The sequence below is a fragment of the Acomys russatus genome, chromosome 20, assembly GCF_903995435.1.
Source record: "Acomys russatus chromosome 20, mAcoRus1.1, whole genome shotgun sequence".
Taxonomy (NCBI): domain Eukaryota; kingdom Metazoa; phylum Chordata; class Mammalia; order Rodentia; family Muridae; genus Acomys; species Acomys russatus.
Window position 1 is genome coordinate 53,903,321 of NC_067156.1, and position 27,517 is coordinate 53,930,837.

The window sequence follows — 27,517 nt, forward strand, 5'->3', positions numbered from 1 at the left end:
GCAGGTAAAGGTACTTAGTTGCTGGCAAGACTGATGACCTGAGTCAATCTCCAGACCCACAAGTGTAAAGACAGAACCGCCTCCTGAGAGGTGGCCTTGTTTCTACAAACTATGACACACACTCACCTGTACATCAGCATGCACACACATATACACAATCTATATAAAAAAGTCAGACATACAAAAATACATAAAAATCATTTTATTTGCAACAGCAGGTAATGAAAAGAACAAATTAATTGGATAGTAAACTGGCATATACTTTTTTATTAAGAAAACCAACAGATAAAGCAACTAAACTAAGAAACTGTACACGGAGGTAAGCAAGTCTCTGTGAGTTCCAGGCCAGCCAGGGCTGTGAAGTGAGACACCGTGGGTGTAGCTCAGTGGGAGTGTTTGCCTAGCATGTAGGTAGGCCCGGATTTAGTTCCTGGTATCACAAAGCAAAATCAAACAAGCCTCCACACAGAAATGTAGAATGGACAGTTAAGCTTTAAAACATTTATCATTAGCATCTTACAGAAAGTCAAATTAGTTTAGTTTTTAATGCTTATGTTGTTTTCTTAAAACTTGCTCAATTTAAAAATAAACAAACTCAAATGTTTTTCTCAATGGCCTCTTAGGATTTTTTTCAATAAGATCAGTTACATGTAGGCTGATGTAGTTTTTAGGTTGTTGTTTTTCTCTTTCTTTTTTTTTTTTTTTTTTTTTTTTGGTTGGGGGCTGTTGAGATAGGGTTTCTCTGTGTATCCTTAGCTTCCTGGGACTCACTCTGTAGACCAGGCTGGGCTCAGAACTCACAGAAATACTCCTGCTTCTGCCTCCCAAGTGCTGGGATTAAAGGCGTGCGCCACCACAACCCAGCAATAGGCCAATGTTTTTATCACAACAAAAAATAAAGAACAACCTGTATTGTAACAAGGAAGTGTAATAAATATTTTCTAAAGTGCTTAATTCATTTCAATAACATCCATAAATTGTTCATATACCCACATATTCATGTGAGATTTGTTGTTAATATTTATGATTTTCTGATACTACATTCATTTTTTTGTTGTTTTGTTTTGCAGACAGGTTCTCACTATATAGCCCCGACTAGCCTGGAATTTGCTATGTGACCAGGCTGGCCTCTTGTGGGATTAAGTGTGTGCCACCACACCTGGCCTTTTTTTCTATTCTTACATTGAAGTCTCCACTGGAAAGCCTCAAATATCCCTAGTGTCATGAGTAAAGCACAAAAAACTATAATTCAGCAAAATATATTTTCATCTATGTAATAAATAAACTAGTATAAGCTTAATTTCTTGTAATTTGTGTAAAATAATCTTTCATTTATGAAAAATAATGATCATTTTGGTTTTACTATGGCTTAAACCATTAGACAAATTTCTTTAATTACTTATTAATGTAAAGAGATCTTATATTCACATTTAAACTACTGAGTCCCTCAAAACAAAGTATTGTTTATTATTATAACTTAATTTATACTAAATTCGGTACAAATTTTTTATCCTTAATTTTTAAGTACACACATGATATTTTAAAACATTACCAGTCAGATCTATACAAAACAATGACATCCAAAGCCAAAAGCTGATTTTAAATTAAGAAACCTTCACACAGCTACTCATATACAGTTCTAATAGAACACAGGAAAAAATCCTTAGGAAACGGCAGTCCTATAGTACTGAGCGATATTTACAAGCAAACATGATCCAAACAGCACATGCAGATTCAGGGTAGGTAAACACTCGAACACGAACTGCCAGTCGCACCTGGTCTCCACGACAACAGATTATTTCTTCACAAAAAGGAGACCTATATAAAAAGAAAATGTATTTAAGGAGCAAGTCACCATAGAAGCTCCCATGTATAAACATTGTCACTCCTAGCAATTGTTTTTTGTTTGTTTGTTTGTTTGTTTGAGATAGGGTTTCTCTGTGTAGCCTTGGCTATCATGGACTTGCTTTGTAGACCAGGCTGGCCTCAAACTCACAGATTCCCCTGTGCCTCCCTGATTGCTAGGATTATAAGCATGTACCACCACACCTGCCTAATTTTCTAGCCTTTTGTTGTTCTTTTTTTGGTTTTTCAAGACAGGGTTTCTCTGTGTAGCTTGGCTGTCCTGGACTCACTTTGAAGACCAGACTGGCCTCAAACTCACAGCAATCTGCCTGCCTCTGCCTCCCGAGTGCTGGGATTAAAGGCATGTGCCACCACGCCTGGTGATTCTTTTCTTTTTTTTTTTTTTTTAAGATTTATTTATTACATATACAGTGTTCTGCCTACACACCAGAAGAAGGCACAAAATCTCATTATAGATGGTTATGAGCCACCATGTGATTGCTGGGAATTGAACTCAGGACCTCTGAAAGAGCAGATAGTGCTCTTAACTCTGAGCCATCTCTAGATTCTTGTGTGTGTGTGTGTGTGTGTGTGTGTGTGTGTGTGTGTGTGTGTGTGTGTGTTTCAAAACAGGGTTTCTCTTTGTTAGCCTTGGCTGTCCTGGACTTGATTTGTAGACCAGGCTGGCCTTAAACTCACAGCGATCTGCCTGCCTCTACCTCCCCAGTGCTGGGATTAAAGGTGTGTGCCACCATGCCCAACACCATCTAGATTCTTAATATATATGAGTTCATAAATTTTTAAATTATGAATTAATAAAATCCTTACCGAAGACAAGTGGCAAATGCACGCCTTGCATTTCTATACACAAAATGTATTGGGAACCCTTTAAATGTGTGACCGTCAGGTACCGCCCTCCTTATGGCATCTTGGAATTCTTCATTGCCTGCAGATATGCTTGTTGTTCGCTCAAATTCATAAGAAGCCAAAGCTGGTGATAAGAGGTAAGAAAGTTGGTCTTCCCAAACAGTGGTGAGGCCAAGGTCCTGCAGCAATTAAAAAAGTGAAACATATTAATATTTTAAAACCCAATTCAATAAAAATGTGCTTATTGGGTTTTTTTTGGCAGGGTCTCTGAACATGGCCTAGATGGGCATAGATTTTTCAATCCTCTTGGCTTTAGCCTTTGAGCTTCAGGGTTCTAGGCATGCAACACTATGCCTAGCAACTGCTCATTTCAATGTATGCCAAGAAATGTTTAACTTATTTATTTTGTTGCTTTGAGAGAGGGTCTCATATAGTCCAAGCTGGTCTTGATGAGGTGTGATGCTGACTATGTCCTGATTTTCCTGTCTCCATTTTACAAATGCTGGGATTACAGGCATGTGCCACCACACTCAACTCGGGATGTGTGTGTGTGTACATGTACATACTAGATAGCCCTAGTTAGCCATCAAAGATGGCCTCCATCCTGCAATGATTCTCCTGCCCCTGCCTCTTCAGTGCTAAGACTTCAGAAATGTGCCACAACATGTCTTTCTTTGTTCTTCCCTTTTTAAAAAAATAGAGATTTATGTATTTATTATTGTGTATACAGTGCTCTGCCTGCCTGTACACCTGCAGGCCAGAAGAGGGCATCAGATCTCATTATAGATGGTTGTGAGCCACCAAGTGGTTGCTAGAAACTGAACTCAAGACCTCTGGAAGAACAGTCAGTGTACTTAACCTCTGAGCCATCTCCATTTCCATCTCCTCCTCCTCCTCCTCTTCGTTTTTTAAAGACAAAGTCTCTTCTACATAGTTCTAGCTGTCCTGAAACTCACTTAGGTACACTGGGCTGGTCACAAGAAATCTGCTTGCCTCAGCCTCCCAATTGATAAATATGTGCCACCATGCCTAGCTGAAGAGATTTTTTTAAAGGCTGTCCTAATTTCTCAATTTCCTATTACTTATTTTAGGATAAGCAGAAATAAAAATTAGAGGAATATTTCTGAGAATTAACTAAAAATCATGCAATCCAATGATTTATCTAGCATATATAAGGCTCAGACGTAAAAAATAAATACCCATTAGCTAGAATACACAGAATCATTCTAATACGGAGGACATAATGCAAATACAATTTGAGATTCTATTTTATTTAGATTGTTTGGTAAGGAACGGAGCCCTGGGTTCAATCCCTAGCACTACATAAAACTAGGTATAAAGGTACATCCTGTAACCCCAGCACACAGGGCGCTGGAGGATCAGAAATTCAGTATCAGCCACACAGGAAGCTTGAGGCCAGTTTAGGACGATGACGCCCTGTCCTGCCCTCTTCTCCCTCAAGAACTTTAGCAAGACAATCTGCATGAATTCACCTACAGTAGAGGGTAAAGTCAACTGAATAAATGAAGCTCAAGTATACCCAAAACAGCTACTCTAAAAGGCACTTAGAAAAAAAAAGATTTATTTATTTATTACATATACAGTGTTTGCCGGCATGTACACCTGCATTATAGATGGTTATGAACCACCATATGGTTGCTGGGACCTCTGGAAGAGCAGACAGTGGTCTTAACCTCTGAGCCATCTCTCCAGCCCAAGGCACTGTCTTTTACAGTCTAAGAGATTAAAAGGTAAAGACAGGATTGGAGAGTTGGCTCAGCAGTTACAATCACTTACTCTTGTAGAGGACCTGGGTTCAATTCCTAGCACCACATGCCAGCTCACAACAATCTGTAACTCCAGTTCCAAGGATCAGAAGCCTTCTGCTGAACTTTGTGGACACTAGGCATGCACGTAGTGCAAACACACACATGCAGGCAAATACTCATACACATAAAAAGATAAACCTAAAACACAAACAACAGAACAATAAAGACAGTGTGCTGCCTACAGGCTGACAGGAAACCTAACACATATTTCTATGAATGTTCAAAATTATGAATTAATCTGTAACAAGTCAACTACTGATATATAGGCAAATTGAGCACAAACCTTTAGATGCCAATATTAAAAACTTCCTAAAAATCTGAATATTTTCATGTCACGACATTCAAGTGTTTTAGCTACTGCAACACAGTCTCAAAGGTCTATACTTAGCACTTTTACTGTTATCAAATGTCTCTCTTGCAGGTTTATAGGCACTACTGACCCAGCTAATGATCAGCATTGTCACAGATATCCGCTACATGAGTAAATGGCTCTGTGTTTTCCTTACTGCTAACAGGTGCTTACTAGCTATGTAAATCTCCATACATAAGAAAGCCAGGATGAAACTGCAGAACTGAGTTAAAAGACAAGCTTGAGGACAAGAAAATACTGTCCTCATTGGTAACAGAGCAAGAGGTAAGAAAGCTCCCAGGCACCATGAGAGAGGGAGGAAGCCAGGAGGGACTCTCATTTCCAGCAGCACTCTCCTCACAGCACCACGCTGAAGACCATCAGTGCCTTATGAGCTGATGGGCAAGGAGCATGTGAGAGTTCAAAGCTGTCAGTGACTGGGCCAGAGAATATGATGAATCAGCCTGCCTCTGATGGGTTAGGGATAAGAAAGTTTATCCAAGAAGGGGATTCTAAAAGAGAACACCAAAAGTAAACTAGAAACAAATCTTTTCTAGAAATTTTGAATTTCAGTCCCTTGTTGGCCGTGAGTTACAAATAACTTACTATTCTCAGCCTTCAGTCTCCTAACAGTTTCTTTTGATAAATTGCAAGTTTGGGGGGGGGGGGGAGAGAGAGAGAGAGAGGAGAGAGAGAGAGGAGAGAGAGGAGGAGAGAGAGGAGAGGAGGGAGAGGGAGAGAGAGAGAGGAGGAGAGAGAGAGAGAGGAGAGAGAGAGAGAGAGAGAGAGAGAGAGAGAGAGAGAGAGAGTGTGTGTGTGTGTGTGTGTGTGTGTGTTTTGCTGAGGACTTTGTACATGTTAACAAACATTCTACCACTGAACTATACTCACAGCTTAAGGTAAGTTCTTAAAATATGTTAATCTCACCAGTCTTGGTTGTACACTGAGAAGGCAAGGTCTCTGAGTTCAAGGCCAGCTTGGTCTACATTGTGAGTTCCAGGACAGCCAGAGCTACAAAGTTAGACTCCGTTTCAAAAAAACAAAAATAAATAAAATATAAAACATTCTAGTCTCTTCCTTTTAACTAGTGCATCGTGTCTTTAATACCCTTACGAAAGAGACCTACATGGCCAATAAATAAGATATCTGATCCTATTCTTAAGGGAATGCAAATTAAAGCTAGAATGACGATATAATTTTACATCCACTCATGTGGAATAAAATAAACAGAAAGAGGCTGGAGAGGCCACTCAGTGGCTAAGAGTGCTTGTGGTACTCCCTAGCACTCACAGCAGCTCACAGCCACCTACTAAGTCCTGGCCTCTTTTGATCTCTGTAAGCATGAAGCACATGCCTGGCACACTTCCATACATACATGCAGGCAAAAACACTCTCACATAAGCTAAAATATAAATCTTTTTTAAAAATCCCAGGTGGAGCTTGGTCACATATGCCTTTAATCCTAGCACTGGGGAGGCAGATGGAGGCAGATCACAGTGAGTTTGAGGCCAGCCTGGCCTACAAAAGCGAGTCCAGGACAGCCAAGGCTATCACAGAGAAACCCTGTCTCAAAAAACAAAAAAAAAAAATCTCAGAAACAAGCCAGAGATGGGTAAGGGTGAGTGGACGACATGACAAAAGGAAATTAACAGAACTGGTTTAAATGGATTGGTTATCTGAATAAACCATTTCACAAGGAGGAAATCCAAACAGTGACATTCAGCCAAAATCTATTAATGTGAACAAGCCCATCATTCTTAAATTGTAGGTTTAGTAGACTTGAGAATTCTTTTTTGTTTGTTTGTTTTTTGGTTTTTTTTGTTTTGTTTATTGAGATAGGGTTTCTTTGTGTAACAGAGACCTGGCTGCCTGGACCCCTTTTGTAAACCAGGCTGGCCTCATAGGCATTGAGATCTGCCTGCCTCTGCCTCCTGAGTGCTGGGAGTAAAGGCCTGAGACACTATGCCTGGAGGCAATTCTCGAGAAACATTCATTTTTATTTTTGCGTAGTACATGCGTTTGTGTATATGGGTACTTGAGTAAGCCGGAAGAGTATGTCAGATTCCTTAGAACTGGAGAAACAGGCTATGAGCCACTGGAGATGGATGCTGGAATCTGAACCCGGGTCCTCTGGAAGAGCAGAAAGTGTTCTTAGCCACTAAGCTATCTCCCCAGCCCAGATTTGGCAATTTTGAAGTCTCACAACTATGTCTCCTGACTTCCACCACTATAATCTTTGCAGAGCTAGGGACTGTGTTTGCTTTGCTTTAAGCTAGAATAATGGGTAACTGCTGGTATTGAATACATTTAGGGAAATACAAAGCAGGTGGTTGTGAACTGCCATTGGTTCAGAGTACCTGTTGCTCTTGCAGAGGACCCAGGTTCAAGTCCCAGCACCCACATGGCAGTTTGCAACTCCAGTCCCAGGGGATCCAGAGCCCTCTGCTGACCTTCAAGGGCACCAGGCATGCAAGTGGTTAGTACTCATACATACCTGCAAGCAAAATAATCATACACATAAAATAATAATTCTAAAAGACAAATTAGAAAAATCTAAATAAAAAAAGAAAGAACGAAGCTACAACGATTTCTGTGTTAGTTACCTTTCTGTGTTCTGACACTAGAAGCCTCAGCTGCATTTCAATTTCATTGCTTGTGACTGAGGCATCAATTGTGGATGCACACAGAGGTGGGAAGGGAGGGAGAGACGTAGTAGCACCTGGAGCACACACAGACTTAATTGCTTCTTCACTCATGGGTTTCCACTTGGATTCATCATTCAAATCAAATATGCAAGTTTCTACCGCATCTGAGGGTTGACAATTTCCCAGGAACATCTGATGATTGAAAACACAACCGATGGTTCGATAAGGGTACAAAGGTTTGGACTGCTCAGCGAGTGGAGGCCCTTCGGGATTAGTAGGCTTGTGGATATACCTAAAAGAAACCATAATTTAATAGAATGAGAAATGTTAAATTATAAAGGCAGCTATCTTACTAAGGAAAAAACAAAAAGAAAGCTGTAGCATGGCTTTAATGCCAGCACTTGGGAGGCAGAGGCAGGCGGACTGATGTGAGTTCAAGGCCAGCCTGGTCAACAAAGCGAGTCTAGCACAGCCAAGGCTACTCAGAGAAACCTTGTCTCAAAAAACCAAAAACCAAAACCAAAACGAAAATAAACAAAAGAAAGCTGTAATTACTGGCCAGGACTCTAGTCTTTTTTTCTTATGTTCTGTATCTTCACAATGTGATGACTGTGTTCACTTACTTGCTCATACTTGTGTACATGGAGGCCAGAGGTTAATAATGCACTAGTGTCTCTATCACTATCCACTTTTTAAAAAGATGGAGTCTTTCCCTAAACCCAGATCTCACAGTTCTGGGCTGGCCAGAATCCTCCTATCTCCCACCTCACATCTGGGGATTATACACACGTGCACACTCAGCTTTTATGTGAGTTCTGAAGATCTGATTCATGCTTGCGCAGCAAGCACTCCACTGAGCCATCTCTACAGCTGGATCACCCTGCCTTATCTACCTAGCATATCTTTTAAAAGCCTACTTTCTTGTAGTGAGAATTCTGGAATTTTGGTTTCTTTAAAAAAATAGAAATAGAAGCCTGGCCTGGTGGCACATGCCTTTAATCCCAGCACTCAGGGAGGCAGAGGTAGGTGGATCTCCGTGAGTTCCAGGCCAGCCTGGTCTACAGCTCCAGTTCAGGACAGCCAGGGCTACACACAGAGAAACCCTGTCTTGAAAGAAACAAAAAACAAAACAAAAAGCCAACAACAAGACAGATCTATTACAAGAATATGTTTCTGTTTTAATCCCTGGTGTGAGGCTTTGGGGCTGCCTTGCCTCATGCTCTAGCAGAAGCATGGCTTTGCCAGCTGCAGATAGTTTCTGCAATTGTGTGACGTTTGGAATTCTAGGAATTTTCAGAGGATATATATAAATGCTAGTGCCAGCTAGGTGCTTTAGTGGTTGGTGGTTATTCAAGGGGGTTGGTAGCAGTTTGTTAGTATTTGTGCTCAAAGATGAAACAAGACAGAAGTTAGTTGGAGGACCTCTCTCCCCTCTATAGTCTTCTTTCTCTCCTATCTGCTGATAGGGAGTGAAACTGGGGGGATAAAAGGTGGAAAAAAGAACCCACAAAATAGTAAAAGTCCAGGTACACTTTCTATTTTTCTTTTCTTTTTTTTGGTTTGTTCGAGACAGGGTTTCTCTGTGTAGCCTTGGCTGTCCTGGACTCCCTTTGCAGACCAGGTTGGTCTCGAACTCACAGCGATCCTCCTGCCTCTGCCTCCCGAGTGCTGGGATTAAAGGCGTGCACCACCATGCCCGGCCTTTCTATTTTTCTTAACAATAGAAAATATTCTAAACTGGGTGACAATGGCACATATCATTAATCCCAGCACTTGGGAGGCAGAGACAGGTGGATTTCTATAAGTTCAAAGCCACCCTGGTCTACAAAGCAGATTTCAGGACAGCCAAGGCTACACAGAGAAACCCTGTCAAAAAAGAAAAAGAAAGACAAAGGGAGAAAAGAAGGAGGGAGGGAGGAACAAAATATTATGTCTATGGTGAAGATCAAGAAAGTTTATCCCAGGGAGCATCAAAATTATAATCATTTAACTGTATAATATTAGGCATGATTATCCAAAGTGATTCCCAGCCAGGGAGAAACAGAACTTAGGAAAATAAGGAGGCAGCCCAGCCCTATCTGTACAACACTGAATGCTTAACCACAAGATGAAGGAAAAACAAGAAAGAAAATCCAGGAGGAAACAGCAGAGTTGGCGTCCACTTTACGTTTTCAAACTAAACCCTGATTGTCAACTTGAGCTCATTTTTAGTCTTAGAAATAGTCATCAGAAGATAAGTATGCCAATTCACAAAACTAATTTTTTTTTACTACTGATAGTAAAGAATATTTGAGAAGTCATAGTATTCTCTTAAAGATCATTTCCTTATCTACCGTAAGTAAAAAAGCCCCAAATAACTAAAATTATAAACATGTACTTTTGAGTACCAGCCAAACAAAACTTCTGCAATTTCAAGATGGCTCAGGAGGTAAAGATGCTTGCTGCCAAGCTTCCCTGACGTTAAGTGTGAGCTCCAGGACCCATATGGTAGAAAAAAATCAGTTCTGCAAGTTGCCCTCTGACCTCCACACACTAATAAACAAACAAAGAAATAAATGCAAGGCCTTGGGCTTGATCCCCAGGATCACAACTGGACTTGTGTTTCATTTAATTTTTGAAAACTGTATTATCATTGTGTATGATGTGTATGTATGAGCACACGCATAGAGCAGACGCAAGTCAAGAGGACAACTGTCTGGACTCAGCTCTCCCTCTCTCCCTCTCCCTCCCTCCCCCTCCCTCTCCCTCTCTCCCTACCTGCTCAACCATCATACTGGCCCTAGACCTGCATTTACTATCCTTGCAAACTTAGTTGACTCACCTGTGCCCTGTTAAACTCTCCCAGAACGTGATGGTCCCGTCAGTTCCACAAGTCATAACCCATGCATGAGGGACCCCCTTTGCCTTAGTCCCAACACAGACAAAAGCCTCCAGTCCATATCCAAGAAGAAGACTGCACAGCAGGTTAGCGTGATCTTCACAATCACCCTAGAAGGTAAAGTAAAATTAGTTCCATTAAATACCTAAATAAAAAATTGCAGCAAAAAAATTTCAAGTTTAATCATTAGTCCAGTGTTAATCTGAAACAAGGAAAAAACATGCTAATGTGAAGACTTTAAATTACAAGGAAGATTTAAAAAATAAATAAAGGGAATGAATAAGCAAGCTGAAAAGTATCTCAGTAGGAAATGTAAATAAATGAAAATGCTCAAATTAAGCAAATGAGTTCAAAAGTATCCGTATATAACTTTAAGATAAGAAAAATTGGAACAGTAAAATGATACAAGGTTTATTATTAGGGTAAATTGTATGATTTCCCCTGCTTTTTTCCAGATTCTCTGTTGTGTTAATGTTTTTGTTTCACATAGGCTCTCACTTATGGCACAGGCTGACCTACAATTGGCCATGATCTCTTATCTCTGCTAGATGCTTAAGATTACAGGCATGTCTTCATGGCCATCCCTTACTCTACTAAAATACAGTTTAAAAGGTTTAGAGTTGGGGGCTAGGGGTACACTTCAGTTGGTAGAGTGAGTGCCTCGCAGGCACAAAGTCTGGGATCCATCTGGGAACGCCTCTTCTGGCATTCAGGTGTACATTGCAGGCAGAACACTGTATACATAATAAATAAATCTTTTTTAAAATTTTTTTATTAATTTATTCTTGTTACATCTCAATGGTTATCCCATCCCTTGTATCCTCCCATTCTTCCCTCCCTCCCATTTTCCCCTTATTCCCCTCCCCTATGACTGTTCCTAAGGGGGATTTCCTCCCCCTATAAATAAATCTTTTTAAAAAGTATTCTTAGCATAATGTTAAATTATAAAACAAGACAAAATTTTATCTATATATTACGTATAAATTATAAGAAATATGCATAATGAATACATATAAAAGATGATAAATTGGGAATAAGTTATTAGTTGCCTCTCTAATGTTATAATGGTAATAGAATAAAACTATTGCACAGGACAGCTCTACTCTTGGTGCATAACTCCCAAGGACACATGAACAGCTTCAGAAAATGGGACCAGAAAAGCAAGAAGCATTAATTTCACACAGCAAGTTTTAGGAGACTACAATCTGTCCACGGTCTGGACTGTGTAAGGCTAGAAAGCTAGCTGAGCACTAAGCAAGCTCACACTCCTTTCTCTGGGCTCTTGACTGTGGATGTGATATGAGCAGCTGTTTTAAAATCTTGTTGCATTGATTTCTCTGATATGATGGAATGTAACTTTTCTCCTCAACTTGGTTTTTGTTTTGTTTTGTTTTTGTTTTTCAAGATAGTTTCTCTGTGTAGCCTTGGCTGTCCTGGACTCACTTTGTAGTCCAGAGTGGCCTCCAACTCACAGAGATCCACCCACCATTGCCTCCAGAGTGCTGGGACTAAAGGCCTGTGCCACCACCTCCCAGCCAATGCAACCTATTTTTAAGTAGTACTTTGAGTTTTAGTGTGGTAAGTAGTCTATCAGCAAGCAATTTTGCTAATAAATTACTATGGTTTAAGGCTAAGCATAGTGGGATATCTAATCCCAGTTTGGATCTTAGCTGTTATGTATTTAGTTAAACAGAATTATGTTTGTTATTGGAGTTAGTGCCAACAATGAAATTTCCATATATAAGTTGGATTTTGTTTGTTTGTTTGTTTTTTCAGACAGGGTCTCACTATAGTGTCTCAGAGAGACAAGGACAAGGCTGGCGTTAAACTACAGAGATCCACTTGCCTCTGCCTCCCAAGTGCTGGGATTAGATGTACACCACCACTGCCCAGCTAGCTGTTTTGTTTTTGAGACAAGATCTCACGATGTAGCACAACTGGCCTGGATCTTTCTGTTGTCCAGGCTGACCTTGAACCCATCATCTTTTGCCCCAAGTTGTGTGATTAAGGCATGAGCCAACACATTCAGCTCCATGACTTTGTTTCTAACAGGTAGGTATGAGTCTCTATCTCAAGGGAATAACATTCCATTAAAAAAGAAAGTCCATACAAAAATGAAGATGCTAAGTTTTAAGTCTCAATAAGTAACCATTTCAGGTAATGGATTTGATTTGTTCAGCTGGATGTGGTGGTGCACGCCTTTAATCCTAGCACTCGGGAGGCAGAGGCAGGAGGACCGCTGTGAGTTTCAGGCCAGCCTGGTCTACAAAGTAAGTCCAGGACAGCCAAGGCTACACAGAGAAACCCTGTCTCAAAAAAACAAAAACAAACAAACAAAAGATTTGATTTGTTCAAGTTGATACTATGTACATTTTTCAAGGAAATTCTTTTTTTTTCTTTCTTTAAAGATTTACTTATTTATTATGTATACAAGTTCTGCCTGCATGTGTGCCTGCGTGCCAGAAGAGGGCACCAGATCTCACCGTAGATGGTTGTGAGCCATCATGTGGTTGCTGGGAATTGAACTCAGGATCTCTGGAAGAGCAGCCAGTGCTCTTAACCTCTGAGCCATCTCTCCAGACCAGAAATTCTTTTATAAGTATGCTATAAATTAAAAATAATGAGACTAAGTACTGCTACGTTACATGCATATGATACCTTGTTTCTACAGAGAAAAGCCAGCAGAGTGCACCACTGCTCCTGCTTGCCGCCACCTCCGATAACAGGAGCTCGTTCGTAACCAAGGACATTAACAAATCGAGCCGCTTGCCTTGGAGTATCCAGAAGCCGTCCAGCTCGAAGTGGTTTAACATAGGAACAGACTGGTCTGTTTATCCCATTCTCATCCTAGAGGAAGAAGGGGGAAACATTATCTACAAGCTGAAACAAGCTAATCACCTGAAGTGTCACATCTTTACTCTGTAGATACTTCTGGATGCATTTACTCAGTGTATGCCTCACATCTAGCACTCAGCTACTAAGTGCTAACTAATATCTTCTTTTTGGGGGGACTCACTTTATAGACAAGGCTGGCTTTGAACTCACAGAGAGTTTTTTGGTATGGTTTTTCTTTTCTTTTTTTAGGATTTATTTATTATGTATACAGGGCTCTGCCTATATGTACATCTGCAGGCCAGGAGATGACGTCATATCACATTAAAGATGGTTATGAGCCACCATGTGGTTGCTGGGAATTGAACTCAGTCAGGACCTTTGGAAGAGCAGCCAAGAGCTCTTAACCTCTGAGTCATCTCTCCAGCCCTTTGTTATGGTTTTTCAAGACAGGGTTTCTCTATGTGCCTTGGCTATCCTGTAGCTTGCTTGTAGACCAGGCTTGGCTCAAAACAGAGATCTGCCTGCCTCTGCTTCTCAGGTGCTGGGATTAAAGGCGTGTGCCACCACTGACTGGCCCTTAAATTTTTATGAAGTCTATGTTACTCTCATTTCATAAGTGAAACAAATTATAGAGTTATACAATGGAGCCAGGATTTTTTTTATGTTTTTCAAGACAGGATTTATCAGTGTAGGCCTGACTGTCGTGGAATTTGCTCTGTAGACCAGGCTGGCCTCAAACTCAGAGATCTACCTGTCTTTGCCTCCCAAGTGCTGAGATTATAGGCATGCACTGGAGCCAGTATTTTAAAAACTTGAGCTGTCTGACTCCAAAGCCTGTACTGCTCAGTAGATAGATAAGGGAAAGTAAGGGACACAAATCTTACTTATATCCAGAAAAAATTTGACTGATGATTAAAAAAAATTGTTAACCAAATCAATTGAAAGTAGAAGTTCAAAAGCATTTTAGGAAAACGTCATATATTCTAAATACAGGATGCAGATTTTTTTTCATCTTTTTTTATTTTTTCCGACACAGGGTTTCTCTGTGTAGCCTTGGCTGTCCTGGACTTGCTTTGTAGATCAGGCTGGCCTCTAACTCACAGAGATCCACCTGCCTCTGCCTACCGAGTGCTGGATTAAAGGTGTGCGCCACCACACACCTTTTGTTTTTTAATCATACCTGTATGACAGGAGGAGTAAAATGCTCTGATGAAATAAAACCTAACTCAGGCAACAGAAACATTAATGCTCAATTTTTTTTAGAACCACTGATGTATTTCTACATAGCAGTTCTCCAATATAATCCCATGCCTTCACAAGAACAAAACTATGGAAAGTTGGAAGCAATTTTTCTCCTTCTTACCAACTTAGGACTTTTATTCACAAGCTCCTTATCTAGAAAGGAAGCCATCTGTAGTTTGTCCCAATGCCTGGAGAGTGTAGGATATATACATGAACCTATACAACTGTGGTGGTTTGAAAGAAAATGGCCCCCATAGGCTCATAGGGTGTGACACTATTAGGAGGTGTGGCCTTGTTGGAGGAAGTATGTTACTGGGGGCAGGCTCTGAAGTCTTAAATGCTCAACCCAGATCTAGTGTAACATGCATATCCAGATACAGAACTCTCAGTTTCCTCTCCAGCCTTCACACTGCCAAGTTCTCAGCCATGATGATAATGGACTAAACCTCTGAAACTGGAAGCCAGCCCCAGTTAAACATTTTCCTTAATAAGAGTTGCTGTGTGCTGGACGGTGGTGGCGCACGCCTTTAATCCCAGCACCCAAGAGGCAGAGGCAGGCAGATCTTTATAAGTTCAAGGACATCCTGGTCTATAGAACAAGTTCTAGAACAGCCAGAGCTATTACACAGAGCAACTCTGTCTCAAAAAACAAAACAAAGAAACAAACAACAATAGAGTTACTGTGGTCATGGTGTCTCTTCACATCAATAGAAACCCTAACTAAGACAACATCTGAGACACTTAATGTCAAAATAATCTAACACTGTTTAGAAGCTGAATATATAAACTATTTAATCTATTCTTCAATAGAAACTATATTTTAAACTTTGATTTTTAGACTAGTAATATGCAACATGTAATATTTTTTGATGCTGGGCAGCCACAGCTCCAGTGTGCCACATGATCACAAAGGTAAACAACCAATATCCCTCAGTGCATTGATTGTGTTGCTAAGCTACAACATAACATAAGGCAGGTCAACTTGAAAGTGCACCATAAGTCAAGGTGCATCGGTAGTTGAAATTGCACAGTTAAACATTTCTGGTCACTGGCTTAGAAATGTTGGTTATATACAATTAATATACTTATCACTATTGTTATAAAAATATTTTATTTATTTATTTTTTTAATTTATTTATTTATTGCATATGAGTACTTTATCTGCAGAAGAGGGTATCAGATCACATTACAGATGGTTGTGAGCCATCATGTGGTTGCTAGGAATTGAACTCAGGACCTCTGGAAGAGCAGGCACGTCTCTTAACCACTGAGCCAGCTCTCCAGCCCCCGTTATAAAAATATTTTAAAAAGCCAGGTGTGGTGGCACACATCTTTAATTCCAGCACTCGGGAGACAGAGGCAGGAGGATCTCCATGAGTTCGAGGCCAGCCTGGTCTCCAAAGTGAGTCTAGGACAGCCAAGGCTACACGAGAAACCCTGTCTTGAAAGGAAAAGAAAAAAAGAAAAACATTTATACATTATTCTTACTACTGTGTGTATATGATATGTGTAACCATGCAGGTGCCCCAGGGCATGTGTGATGGTCAGAAGGCAACTCTGTGGTGCTGGCTCTTTCCTTCACCTTTATGAGCTCCAGGGATCGCACATGGGTCATCAGCATACACAGCGAGTGCTTTACTCACTGGGCCGTCTCAATGGCATGTAACACTGTTTTTGTTTTCTGTTTTGTAAAACTAACAAACACCATCTATGTCCAGAGCCCCTGTTCTGTACACGAAGTTCAATTTACAAATAAGCCATAATGTATGCAAATGTTTAATCAACTATCGTGAAAAGGTATACTCCAAGTTAACAAAGATTGTACTAAGCCAGAGACCTAGCCAATAAAAGATAACTGCTTTCGAAATAGACTTTCATTTATGGAATAAGTATAATTTTATAAATTAAGATATTTACAGCACTGCATCTCACATATGGGATTTTTAACATAATTTACAAACCTGTGCAAAAATCTTTACCAGCCGTGAGTTGTGTGAGGGTCGAATTTGCAAATACTCTCTCCACCACTGCTTAGCATAGACTAGAAATAATCGTTCTTTCTCTGCAGTTTTCTGACGTTCCAAAGCAAGCTTAAAATTAAAAAATAAATTAAAATTTAAATGTCTATAAAATTTCCTCAATTACTAGAACAATCTACTGTTCTTCATTGCTGCTTCCGTCTTCACCTGAACTAATTGCAAACAACCCGTTTTCGAGATTTTTATAATCACTTCAACAGCATTTGGTCGCCATACAATAACCACACAACCTTTCCCCGCACATGATGGACTTCCTTAATAGAACACTTCAATCACTTCCTCCCATACTGAGATCCACCTGCCTGTGCTTATTATCACCTTGTCTGGGCTCATTTTCGCTCTCTCCCATCCATACAAGCCTTTTGTTCAAGGCTGTTGCTCCTACTACCTGAAACACAAAGGTCCTAACTCGGCTTCACTAATATAATTTTTCTTGCAATTCAGATTATTTTTCTACCCTACCCTAACCATGCCTCCCAATAACCATTCTATCTGGCTTTATAACTCTTTTCCCATCCCTTTTGGTAATTTTTGGTATAAATATAAACAGGAACGACATTTTATTCCTAAAAAGAAAATACTTCCTGGGGTAAATATTTACTACAACTGAAGCACATGGACAAGGGGGGGCTGAGGCTTTACCTGTGTGTTCACGACTTCCTGAGACAGGGTTTGGTTGAGTGGGGGGTACATTTCAAGTTTTATATTTAAAATTCCCACGGAAACTTTTGATTCTGTGCCTATAAATTAAAAAAAAAAAAAAAGCACTTAAAACTCTACTTAAACTTTATTTAAAACATAGACCATTCAGTACTATTGTACTTAGTCAAAGTCTAACCAAAATTCAGGAGCGAGGTGCCTATCATCTAGGTAGAATGATAATACATAACTTTACACTTAATAGTTATACTAAAAATGAATAAAAATTGTAAAACAAAACAAACCAAATGGTTTTTAATTTTTTACTAAAACACATACTTTAAAAAAACATTAAATATTTTCTTAGCTTTCTAAAAACATTTTAAGGAACTTTCTGATCTGACAGATTTGGAATTCTTACGTTTTTATTTTAAGTATGTAATTCCAACTAGACTTTACATTAAATACAAAAGCAAAGCAATTAATAACCAATTCTGTTTCCATGAAAATCAGAACGTATTCATACTTTTTATAATAGACAGCAATTCCACTTACCCTTTCACATCATTCTTTATTTTATTTTTTTTATTTTTTGGTTTTTCGAGACAGAGTTTCTCTGTGTAGCCTTGGCCATCCTGGACTCACTTTGTAGACCAGGCTGGCCTCGCACTCACAGCGATCCGCCTGCCTCTGCCTCCCGAGTGCTGGGATTAAAGGCGTGCGCCACCACGCCCGGCTCACATCATTCTTTCAACCCATTATTATTTATATCCATATGTATTCTTTATAAATATATATATTTTTTACACTAGAACTAGTATTTCTCCAGCAAACTGGTATATACTTGCCTCCAGGTCATTGTTACGATTATCATGTTAGGCCTGTTTCTGCTGTTTGATTTTGAATTTTATTTCACAGTTATATTTGAATGTGTGTGTGCACCTTGTGTACTTTCTGCATGCAGTGCCCTTGAAGGCCAGATCCCCAGGGAGTGGAGTTAACTAACAGTCCATAGTGAGCCATCTGTGGGTGCTATACAGTTACCATGGCTCCTCTAGAATAGCAGCCAGTGCTTTCAACTACTGAGCCATCTCTCTAGGCCCACGCCTGTTTTTGAAGACAAAGAACTGGAAATCACTTTTTAAAACAAATCTCAGCTGAGTGGTAGTGGTGCATGCCTTTAATCCCAGCACTTGCAAGGCTGGGGTAGGTGGATCTCTGAGTTTGAGGCCAGCCTAGTCTACAGAGTGAGTTCCAGGTTAGCCAAGGTTACACAGAGAAACCCTGTCTCGGAAACAAAACAAAACAAATCTCATGTGTAAAAAGAACTTTAGTTCTTTTTATTTAAGTAGACATATTTTGAATCGGACTTAAAATTTCAAATTACTAAGGCCCTGCTGTCTACTGGCCAAATTTAGGTGGTGGTAGTTGCTGTTGTTGTTGTTGTTTTTTCAAGACAGGGTTTCTCTGGGTAGCCCTGACTGTCCTGGAACTCACTCTGTAATCCAGACTGGCCTCAAACTCACAAAAATCTTCCTGCCTCTGCCTCCCAAGTGCTGGGATTGAAGCCATGCACCATCACTACATGGCTTTTCTTTCTGTGTGTTTGTGTGTGCATGTGCGTGCATGTATGTATGCAGATGCCCTTGCCCATTCACAGGAATGTGCAGAGCAGAGCCTGAGGCCGGGTGTCTGCCACTATGGCTCTCAGCCTTTCAGTTTGGAGACCATGCCTCTCACTGAACCTGGAGCTCACCAGGTAACTGGCTGTGCAGGGAGCTCCCAGGGTCTGTGTGTCTCCAGTGCCAGCAAGAGCTGGGTTACAGATGGACGCCACCATGTCCAGCTTTTGATGTGGCTGCTGGGGAGACAAACTCAGGTCCTCCTGCTTGTGCAGCAGGTACCCACTGAGCCATAACGCTAACTCCAAGTTTAACTCATATGTTACAGGTAAACTGTAGGTTTTTCTTTTCTTCACTTTATGAGCTAATGGATACAAAACTCCAAGGAAATAATAAGATAATGTATAAACTCTGTCCTTTACTATTCATTGCTACTGACATTAGACAAGCTAGCACCTCTTCCAAATCTTAATTGTCTACTGTAAAGAGCTAGAGGAACTCTACTCTTTTGTCAATAGCCACACAGTGGCACATGCCTATAATCCCAGCACAAGGCAGGCCAACTGGTCCATATAGGGAACTCAAGGACAGACCTGGATACACTGAGATTCCAGCCATAATCAAAACAAAATAACCCATAACCTTCCCCCAGGAACCACTGCAGTGATGTCGATGTGCTGTGCTCTCCAGTACACCTGAAGGAACCTTATGTATACATGTATCCATGTTTTTAAAAGAATCCTGTTTTTTTTTCTTTATGACTATTTTTTCTTTCTTTCTTTCTTTCTTTTTTTTTTTTTTAATGTTGAGCCTCTAGGGCTGGAGAGATGACTCAGAGGTTAAGGGCACTGACTGTTCCTCCAGAGGTCCTTGAGTTCAATTCCCAGCAACCACATGGTGGCTCACAACCATCTATAATGTGATCTGATGTCTTCTTCTGGCCTGTAGGCATACATGCAGACAGAGTACTGTACATATAATAATGAATAAATCTTTTTTTTAAAATGTTGAGCCTCCAAAAATTCTATTCATTTTCCAGGAGGAAAAATTTCTCCTTGACAAACTAGACTGACTTTGAAGAACTACAATGGCATTCTTCAAGATACAAAATACTAGGACAACTTACTGCTGAAATTCTGGTGAAACCCTGTTTTACTGTTCCCCTCCCATGAGGCCATTTTGATTAATAAAATGCATTTACAAACAAGCAGTAATTAATGCAAACGAAGGGTGGCACTAATCACCATACCTACACCCATAAGTTCCACAGTCAGACTCGTCACTCCATTCTCTGAGCCCAAAACTGATCTCCATTCCAGAAAATAGGATGCGACTAAAGTGGTCTCACCAAATATGTCTGTTTTGATTAGCACCATGTGAATTGGGTCACTTATTGACAACATTGTTGTTGAATCAGCCATTCTAGTTCCATCACCTAGCAACACAAACCAAAAGAAAAAAGCTGTATTATGTATTACTTAGAAACACAGAATATTTACAAGCTAAAGATGTAACTAGGTGTAGTGATCAGTCTCTATCCAAGGGCATGCAGTTGTACACACACACACTTTTATTGAAAAATATAACTAAATAATACGCTTATATAGAATGAAATAATCTGATGTCTCTAAAAGCATGCTAGAATCTGGGGGGGAAACTTCTGTTTCTATTACTGACTTGACAGGACTTTGAGGGTATGAGGAGTTATTTAGTTATGTGACTTGCAGTAGTCAGTGCTTTCTGACCCATGAACTCTATTCTCTAAAAGAATCTATCATAGCATACGCTACACAAAAGAAAAAGGCATCAGCTGGGTGTAGTGGCAATCCCAGGACTCTAGAGGCAGATGGGGGTGGGGTGGGGATCTGTGAGTTCAAGGCCAGTCAGAGGTACATAGTGAGACCATATACACACAAAGAGGAGAACCCTGAAGATCCCTGAAAATCCAGGAGGCTGGAGAGGTGACTCAGTGGCTAAGATCACCTGTTCTTGCAGGGACTTGATTTCGATTCCCAGCACCCACATGGCAGCTTACTCACTCCTGTCTGTGACTCCAGTTTCCAGGGGATGTGATGCCCTCTTCTGACCTCTGTGGGCACTGCACATATGGCGCACAAGCATAAGTGCAGGTACAATGCCCATACACATAAAATAAGAATAAATCTTAAAAAACAAAACTCACCAAATATGTCAACATTAACTCTCAAATTACATTCATTCCTCAACTCAGAAATCATCACAGTATTGTCTACCTAAAACTGAGAGACACGGGGGCTGAGGAGATGGCTCAGTGGCTAAAGTATGTGCTGTAAAATCAAGAGGACCAGAGTTCAGATCCCTAGAGCTCACAGAAATGCCAGGTGATCCTGGCATCTTGTCTATCATTCCAGCCTCAGTTGCATACACACATGCTGGCACAACATGTACATACACACCGAGACCGGGGGGGGGGGGGGGGGGGGGGGGGGGGGGGTCCAACATTCCGGAGCTAGCAAGTGACCCCATTAACACATTAACATTTTTAAAGTCTTCGTGTGTGTGTTTGTGTGTGTGCACGCACACGTGTTTACAGATATATGTGGAGAGGGTATGCATGTGCCATAGCATTTGTATGGAGGTCAAAGGACAGCTTGCAGAAGTTGGTTCTCTCCTTCCACCATATGGATTTTGGGGCCAAACTCAAATATCAGGTATGCAAAACAAGAGCTTTATCTGGTGAACTATCTTGCCAGGGCCCTCATTAACATTTTTATAGGGAAGGGAAAAAAAAAAATCACAAAAGGACCGGGGATGTAGCTCAATTTGGACACGGCCTTGGGTTTGATCACATGGACCATGTTAAAATTCAAGCACTAGACACCCTGGACCAGGGAGGGGAGCCAGAAGCTTAAGGCCATGCTCAGCTATACACTGAGCTCAAGGACAGCCGGTGCTGTGTGAGACGGTATCTCAAGAAAATAAAAAATTAAAAAATTTAAAAAAGTGAGGCATCTTTTAAAGGCAATAATTATTAAGGCATACTTCTGTAGTTTTGCTTGCTTTTATGGCTTTAGGTGGATGAGTAAAATATATCTAATGCCTTGATACACATGTAAAAACTGACTTTTTGTTTTGTGTTTTTGAGACATGGTCTCTATATCGTGTAGGCTGGCCTCCTGCCTTAGCTCCCCTCTCCAGCTTCAACCTCCCAAGTGATAGGATTATAAGCATCAACCACCACAACCAATTCAAACTTTTTTTTTAAGTTACAAAAACCTAGGTGTGGTAGCACAGTCTTATAATTTCAGTACTTGGTATAAAAGCCTATGTAGATGACATAAGCAATTAACTAAAAAAAATAAATTAATATGGCAAAAAAAGATTAGTGGATAAAGTCAAGAAACAGATAAGAACTCATTTAAAAACACACACACACACACACACACACACACACACGCACACGCACACACACACACACACACACACACAAAGCATTGAGGAAAAAGCAGAACAAAACCTAGAGATACTCATCTACCATACTCAATCCCCCCTCCTCAACCCCACAAGGCCTCGACTCTATCTCTCTGCCCTGAGGCTGGGATTAAAAGTGAGCAACCAGGCCTCATTTCTTACCTAAACTTTCTCTGTGAACTTCAAGCAAAAAGCCATCATGGAAATCTGGTTCACAAGCGCAGGGAACAGGTTTTGAGCGAAAACGTTGGTTCCGATAATGTAAACATAAGGTAAAAGTTGAACAGACTTGTCCAGGTAAAGGCTCAGGTTCTTGCAGGTGTTCCAAGAAAGCCTTTCCACCCAAAACCTGAAGGTAAAGATACCTCCGTGTTGGATCAATATTAGCTGCAAAGTGTAGCAACATATGAGGAAACTGCCAAATAACTGAATGAATGTGATCAAGACACAAGAAACAACTTGACAGACATATAGACAAGCTCTCAAAAAATAAATAAGTAAACCAACAAATAAACTATGTAGCAGAATATTTTGTTAGGAACTGAGAGATACAGGATATCCTTTTCTGAATTGACCGTCTCCCTACTTTTGAGGGAACCTGAGTTAAGGCAGGTGTACCTTTGCTTTCTAGGTGTTTAGAAAACATCACCTCCGCAGGCCAACTCAGAAGGTAACTACCAACTTAGGAACTGCATTTGTCAGATAATTACCATCAACAAAGAGAACACACAGGTTTGTTTTATTTTTTGTTTTTGAGACAGGATTTCTGTGACTCCCTGCCTATCCTGGCACTCACTATGCAGACCAGGCTAGCCTCAAACTCAGAGATCTCTCTACGTGCTTCTGCCTCCGGAGTGATGGTGTGCACTACCATGTCTGGCCTTACAGTTTTTTAAAAAAATTATCACTAAAACTTAAGAAATCTTGGGAGGCCAGAGGCAGGTGGATCTCTGTGAGTTCAAAGCCAGCCTGGTCCAGGACAGTCAGGACTGTTACACAAAGAAACCCTGTCTCGAAAAACCAACCCCATCCCATCCCTCCCCAGCCCTCCTGTCCCCCACTTCCCCCGGCCAAAAAAAAAGAAAGAAAGAAAGAAAGAGATCAGCACTCCTGGTTTTGGAGCAGCAGTGCTGTGGGCTCCTTGGCTACAGAGACTCTGTGTCTTGTATATAGTCTCCATTATTTACTAAATAAACTCCCAGAAAGAGCTTCAGGGTCAACTCTCCTAGACGCTTCTAGACCACAATATCATACTCTAAGCTTCACTGGTTAGCACCTAGGTGGGACTAAGACCTACTAGTAGCTGCTGAATGAGCTCTGATTGGCTGGCCTCAGTCCAGCTAAGCTATCAAGAAAGCTACTTGAAACACTTGACATGTAGGAAGCCACTTAAGATAACATGGTGTGAAATATGGAATGAAATATACAATGTACGTACATGCCTGATTGGATAACCCAACCTAACCTAATCTGTGGGGGATTCTTTTGTCTTAAAAAGTTGTCCTGTGCTTCCTTGGATGACAGCAGTTTGGATCCCTGATCTATCAGTTTTTAAATAAAGAGACTTTCTTGCTATCTTGGACTTGTCTTTCATATTTCCCAAAACCTCGTACCCTAATAGTACTATATAGTAAATCTGGTATATTTCATGAAAAACTGCATCAAAGTTTTAGGTTAGCCAGCAACAAATTTTAAGTACTTAATTTTGAAGAGAAAAAACTTAAAATGTTTTCTATCAAATGCCAAATATTACCATACGCCCATTACCAAGTACAAAGAAGTTTATGTTAAAAATATATACGTATATACATACTTTTTTTTAATGTTGACTGCTTATCAAAACCAACAGTTTGCTTTGGAGAGGAAGGGGGTTCTTGATCAACACTGTCCTAGAAAAGTAGAGAGAAAAAAAGCAAATTAGAAAATAAAAATTCTAGTTAAGAAAATGGCAGTGACAGAAAACACTATAGGATTAGGCTCTTTTTAAAAGGTTTCTACCTGACTGGTGTGGTGGTGCACACCTTTAATCCCGACATTCAGAAAGCAGAGCAGGCAATCTCTGTGAGTTCCAGGCCAGGCTGGTTTACAAAGTGAGTCCAGGACAGCCAGGACCATACAGAGAAACCCTGTCTCTAAAAACCATGAGGAAAAAAGCCTTCTACTCTAGGACATGGAACAAGGTTAGGTCACACTGCCTCTGTAGTAAAATAAATAAATGAATAAGATAAATGAAAATAACACCTGCAAAGAAGAGATCTAACTGGCAAAAGTCTAACATGAAGGGATTAAATAGTCTTTAACTTTTGCCATCCCTAAATGTTAAATACATGTAGACCAGGCTGTCTTCCCACTCAGAGATCTGCCTGTCTCCACCTCCTGAATGCTGGAACTAAAAATGTGAGATACATAGCACATGCCTTTGCTTCCAGGTCTTTGGAGGCAGAGGCAAGCAGATCTCTGTGAGTTTAAGTCCACTCTTGTCTTTGTCTCTGTGACTTCCAGGACAGCTAGGGCTATGTAGTCAGACTCTGTCTCAAACAAAACAAAACAAAACAAAAACTTCACCATGCACTGATTTTTTTAAAAGAAACCTTTCATTCAGCAGAGGCTGTTATAGGTCAGTTTTTATAAAAAATGGGCTTGCAAACCTCAAAACCTAAAAAAAGGATAGTGTATTAAAGTACCCAACTCTCTAGTGTATTATGAAGTTCATCCTACTTTTAGGAGATTACTCCTTGTATTGAGGTCACAGGGTTTCATTATTGCCTCATTTTCACAATAAGGCCTCCTTACTAAATGCATGGGGAGCTGGCCTACTACTGACCTATTTGTACAGAGATCTGAGGGGTTTTATGCAGTCAGCTCTTTCCTTCCAGAATTTCATGTTTATTTGTTTTAAAAACAGGCATAACCTAAATAAATTACAGATCTACAGAATAACAGGAGAAGTTTAGAAATTTCTGTCACTTCAGAGAAAGAAATATAGTGTACACCTCCTATCTCGTCAGCACTATCTGCCAACTCAAGGTGGGACAAACTTCAAACCTGAGAAAAGCAGCCAGGTGGTGGTGGTATACACCTTTAATCCCAGCACCCACGAGGCAGAAACGGGAGAGATGGAGGCCAGGTAGGTCTATAGAATGAGTTTTAGGACAGCCAGAAGTACAGGAAGAGAGCCCGTCCACAAAAACAAACAAACATGGAGGAAAAGATAGTACAGGGGCTGCAGAGATGACTCAGCGGTTACTGCACTTACTGCTCTTACAGAGGACCTGGGATCATTTCCAGCACCGTGATGGGGGTGCACTCCAGTTCCACGGGGATTGAAGTCCTTCCCGACCAGCCTGGGCCCCAGACATGCAACTAGTAACCAGACTTATATGCAGGCAAAACACCCACATACATAAACAAAAGTCTTTTTAAAAACTAAGAAAAAGGGCATGCCTTTAATCCTAGCGCTCGGGAGGCAGAGGCCGATCTCTGGGAGTTCGAGGCCAGCCTGGTATACAGAGCAAGCTCCAGGGCAGCCAGGGTTGTTACAGGAGAAACCCTTTCTCAAAAAACAAAACTAAACTAAACTAAAAAACCAAACTAAGAAAAAGGGCTATTAATAGAATGAAGTTATAGTGGTTTCACAAGAACAAGTATGGACCCTATAAACTGTTAGACACAAGCAAATATTTCCACTTTCAATTTCTTTACCTAGAAAATTACTCACAGTCACAAAGTTCAGTTCTTTCATTACATCGTCAATGATTCCTCGACGTCTAAGAGCTTTGATCAGATCTTCTGTTGACAGATGTTGCTGATCAGGTGCCAATTCTTCTCGTATGGTCTCGGCAAGAATTTCTCTTATTCTGCCATGCACATCCATCTATGGGGGAAACTCACATTACAGTTTACAACATTATGCTGGGGCTTTAGTGGCTCCTGCCTTTAGTCTCAGCACTCCAGGGCAGAGGCAGGTGGATCTCTGAGTTCCAGGCCAGCCAGAGCAACACACACAGAAACCCTGTCTCAAAAAAAAAAAAAAAAAAAAAAAAAAAAAAAAAAAAAAAAGCACAAAGCACACAAAAACAATTTACATTAAAAAGCAGTTCAATACCACCTCTAAAAGTTTTAGGCTTCTACAACCATTGGCAAATGCCCAATGCCATTAAAAGTAAGCTTTTAAGAGGTGAAACTCTTGAGCAAAATACTAGAAACAATCTGAACTGGTTGGTTATCCACTAACTGCTTTCATTGCTGGTTGCCCACAAATAATTCAATGAAAACCAATCTTTTAGAGATGGAGTCGGGAATAATCAAATGAACACAGACCTGGAAGAAGGCAAAACAAAGAGTGAGTTATTTCAGCTTTCCGCTTCTTGAACTTGCAACTCTAAACTAACTGGTCACTCCATATCCTTGCCTATACGATGGAAAAGGCGAGACTGTTTTTGAGGATTCGACAGAAGAAGCCAGCGACTTGGCACAAACCCTCGCGCACGAACACACCATAAAGAGGCTTTATTACTTCAGCTTGCGGCCAGCAGTCGAGGGCCGCTCGCGGTTCTACACGAAACCCCCGAGTGGGGTAAATGCGTTCGTTCCTTGTCAGTCATTTGAGGGTCCTGGTTGTCTCCCATAACTTCTTACTGCAACTGGGGGTTCCTAGCTTAAAGTAACCCTGACGTCTCGCCGCCTCGGACTACTTGGACACGGTCTTCTAGAAATTCCCCCAGGCGATCGCCTCCGCTTCCCAGTCGCTCTCTCCACAGCTGCGGAGCCCTCAGCGTTCCCTCGGCGTCTCACACCCGACTGAAGCTCGCCCGCCCGCCCGCTCGCCCGCCCCGGCTCCACAGCCCCGGCTCAGGTCCCCGCCGACAGCCCGGGGCTGGGCTCGGGATCGGTCCTCCCTCGCTCCTTACCTTGCTCAGCTGCTGATGGATGAGCTGCTTCAGCTCGGAGGCTTTCTCCGGAGGCAGCGACATGCCGGCGCTGGCGCCTCGCGCCCGCTACTCGCCGCCTCACACGGTGGAGTCGCGGGGCCCGTCGCCCAGACCGCGAAGCATCAGTGGCGGGCGGAGCACAAAGCGCCACAGCGGCGCGGCCGCGTCAGACCCGGAGGGGCGGGAACCCGGCTGCTGCGGCGCCAGGACTTAACTGTTTTCAAACGGTGCGCACTGACAGGCGCCGAGGCTGTCCTAGGAGATGCCTGATCGGCGCCGTCCACCGAGCCGCCTCCTCGGGGATCCCGCACGTGTGGTCTTCACGTCCTTTGTCGCCAGTCCTTGA

General features: G+C 41.2%; 1 protein-coding gene across 2 annotated transcripts; it reads right to left on the minus strand.

The window, feature by feature from the left end:
- Positions 1–1,082: 1,082 nt before the first annotated feature.
- Cep76 (centrosomal protein 76) lies at positions 1,083–27,340 on the minus strand. Of its 2 annotated transcripts, XM_051163497.1 has the most exons (12): positions 27,151–27,340; positions 25,959–26,114; positions 24,054–24,129; positions 22,403–22,627; positions 20,040–20,225; positions 17,172–17,269; positions 16,452–16,580; positions 13,072–13,260; positions 10,357–10,523; positions 7,494–7,827; positions 2,674–2,891; positions 1,083–1,818 (listed from the first exon to the last, which is right to left on the minus strand). In XM_051163497.1, the coding sequence occupies exons 1-12, from the start codon at positions 27,211–27,213 to the stop codon at positions 1,680–1,682; spliced, it is 1,980 nt and encodes a 659-aa protein (XP_051019454.1). In that variant the 5' UTR covers positions 27,214–27,340; the 3' UTR covers positions 1,083–1,679. The 2 variants fall into 2 exon arrangements, with proteins under 2 accessions (XP_051019454.1, XP_051019453.1); XM_051163496.1 differs by lacking the exons at positions 25,959–26,114; positions 27,151–27,340 and having other exon boundaries at positions 22,403–22,589; positions 24,054–24,148.
- Between the last annotated feature and the right edge of the window lie 177 nt (positions 27,341–27,517).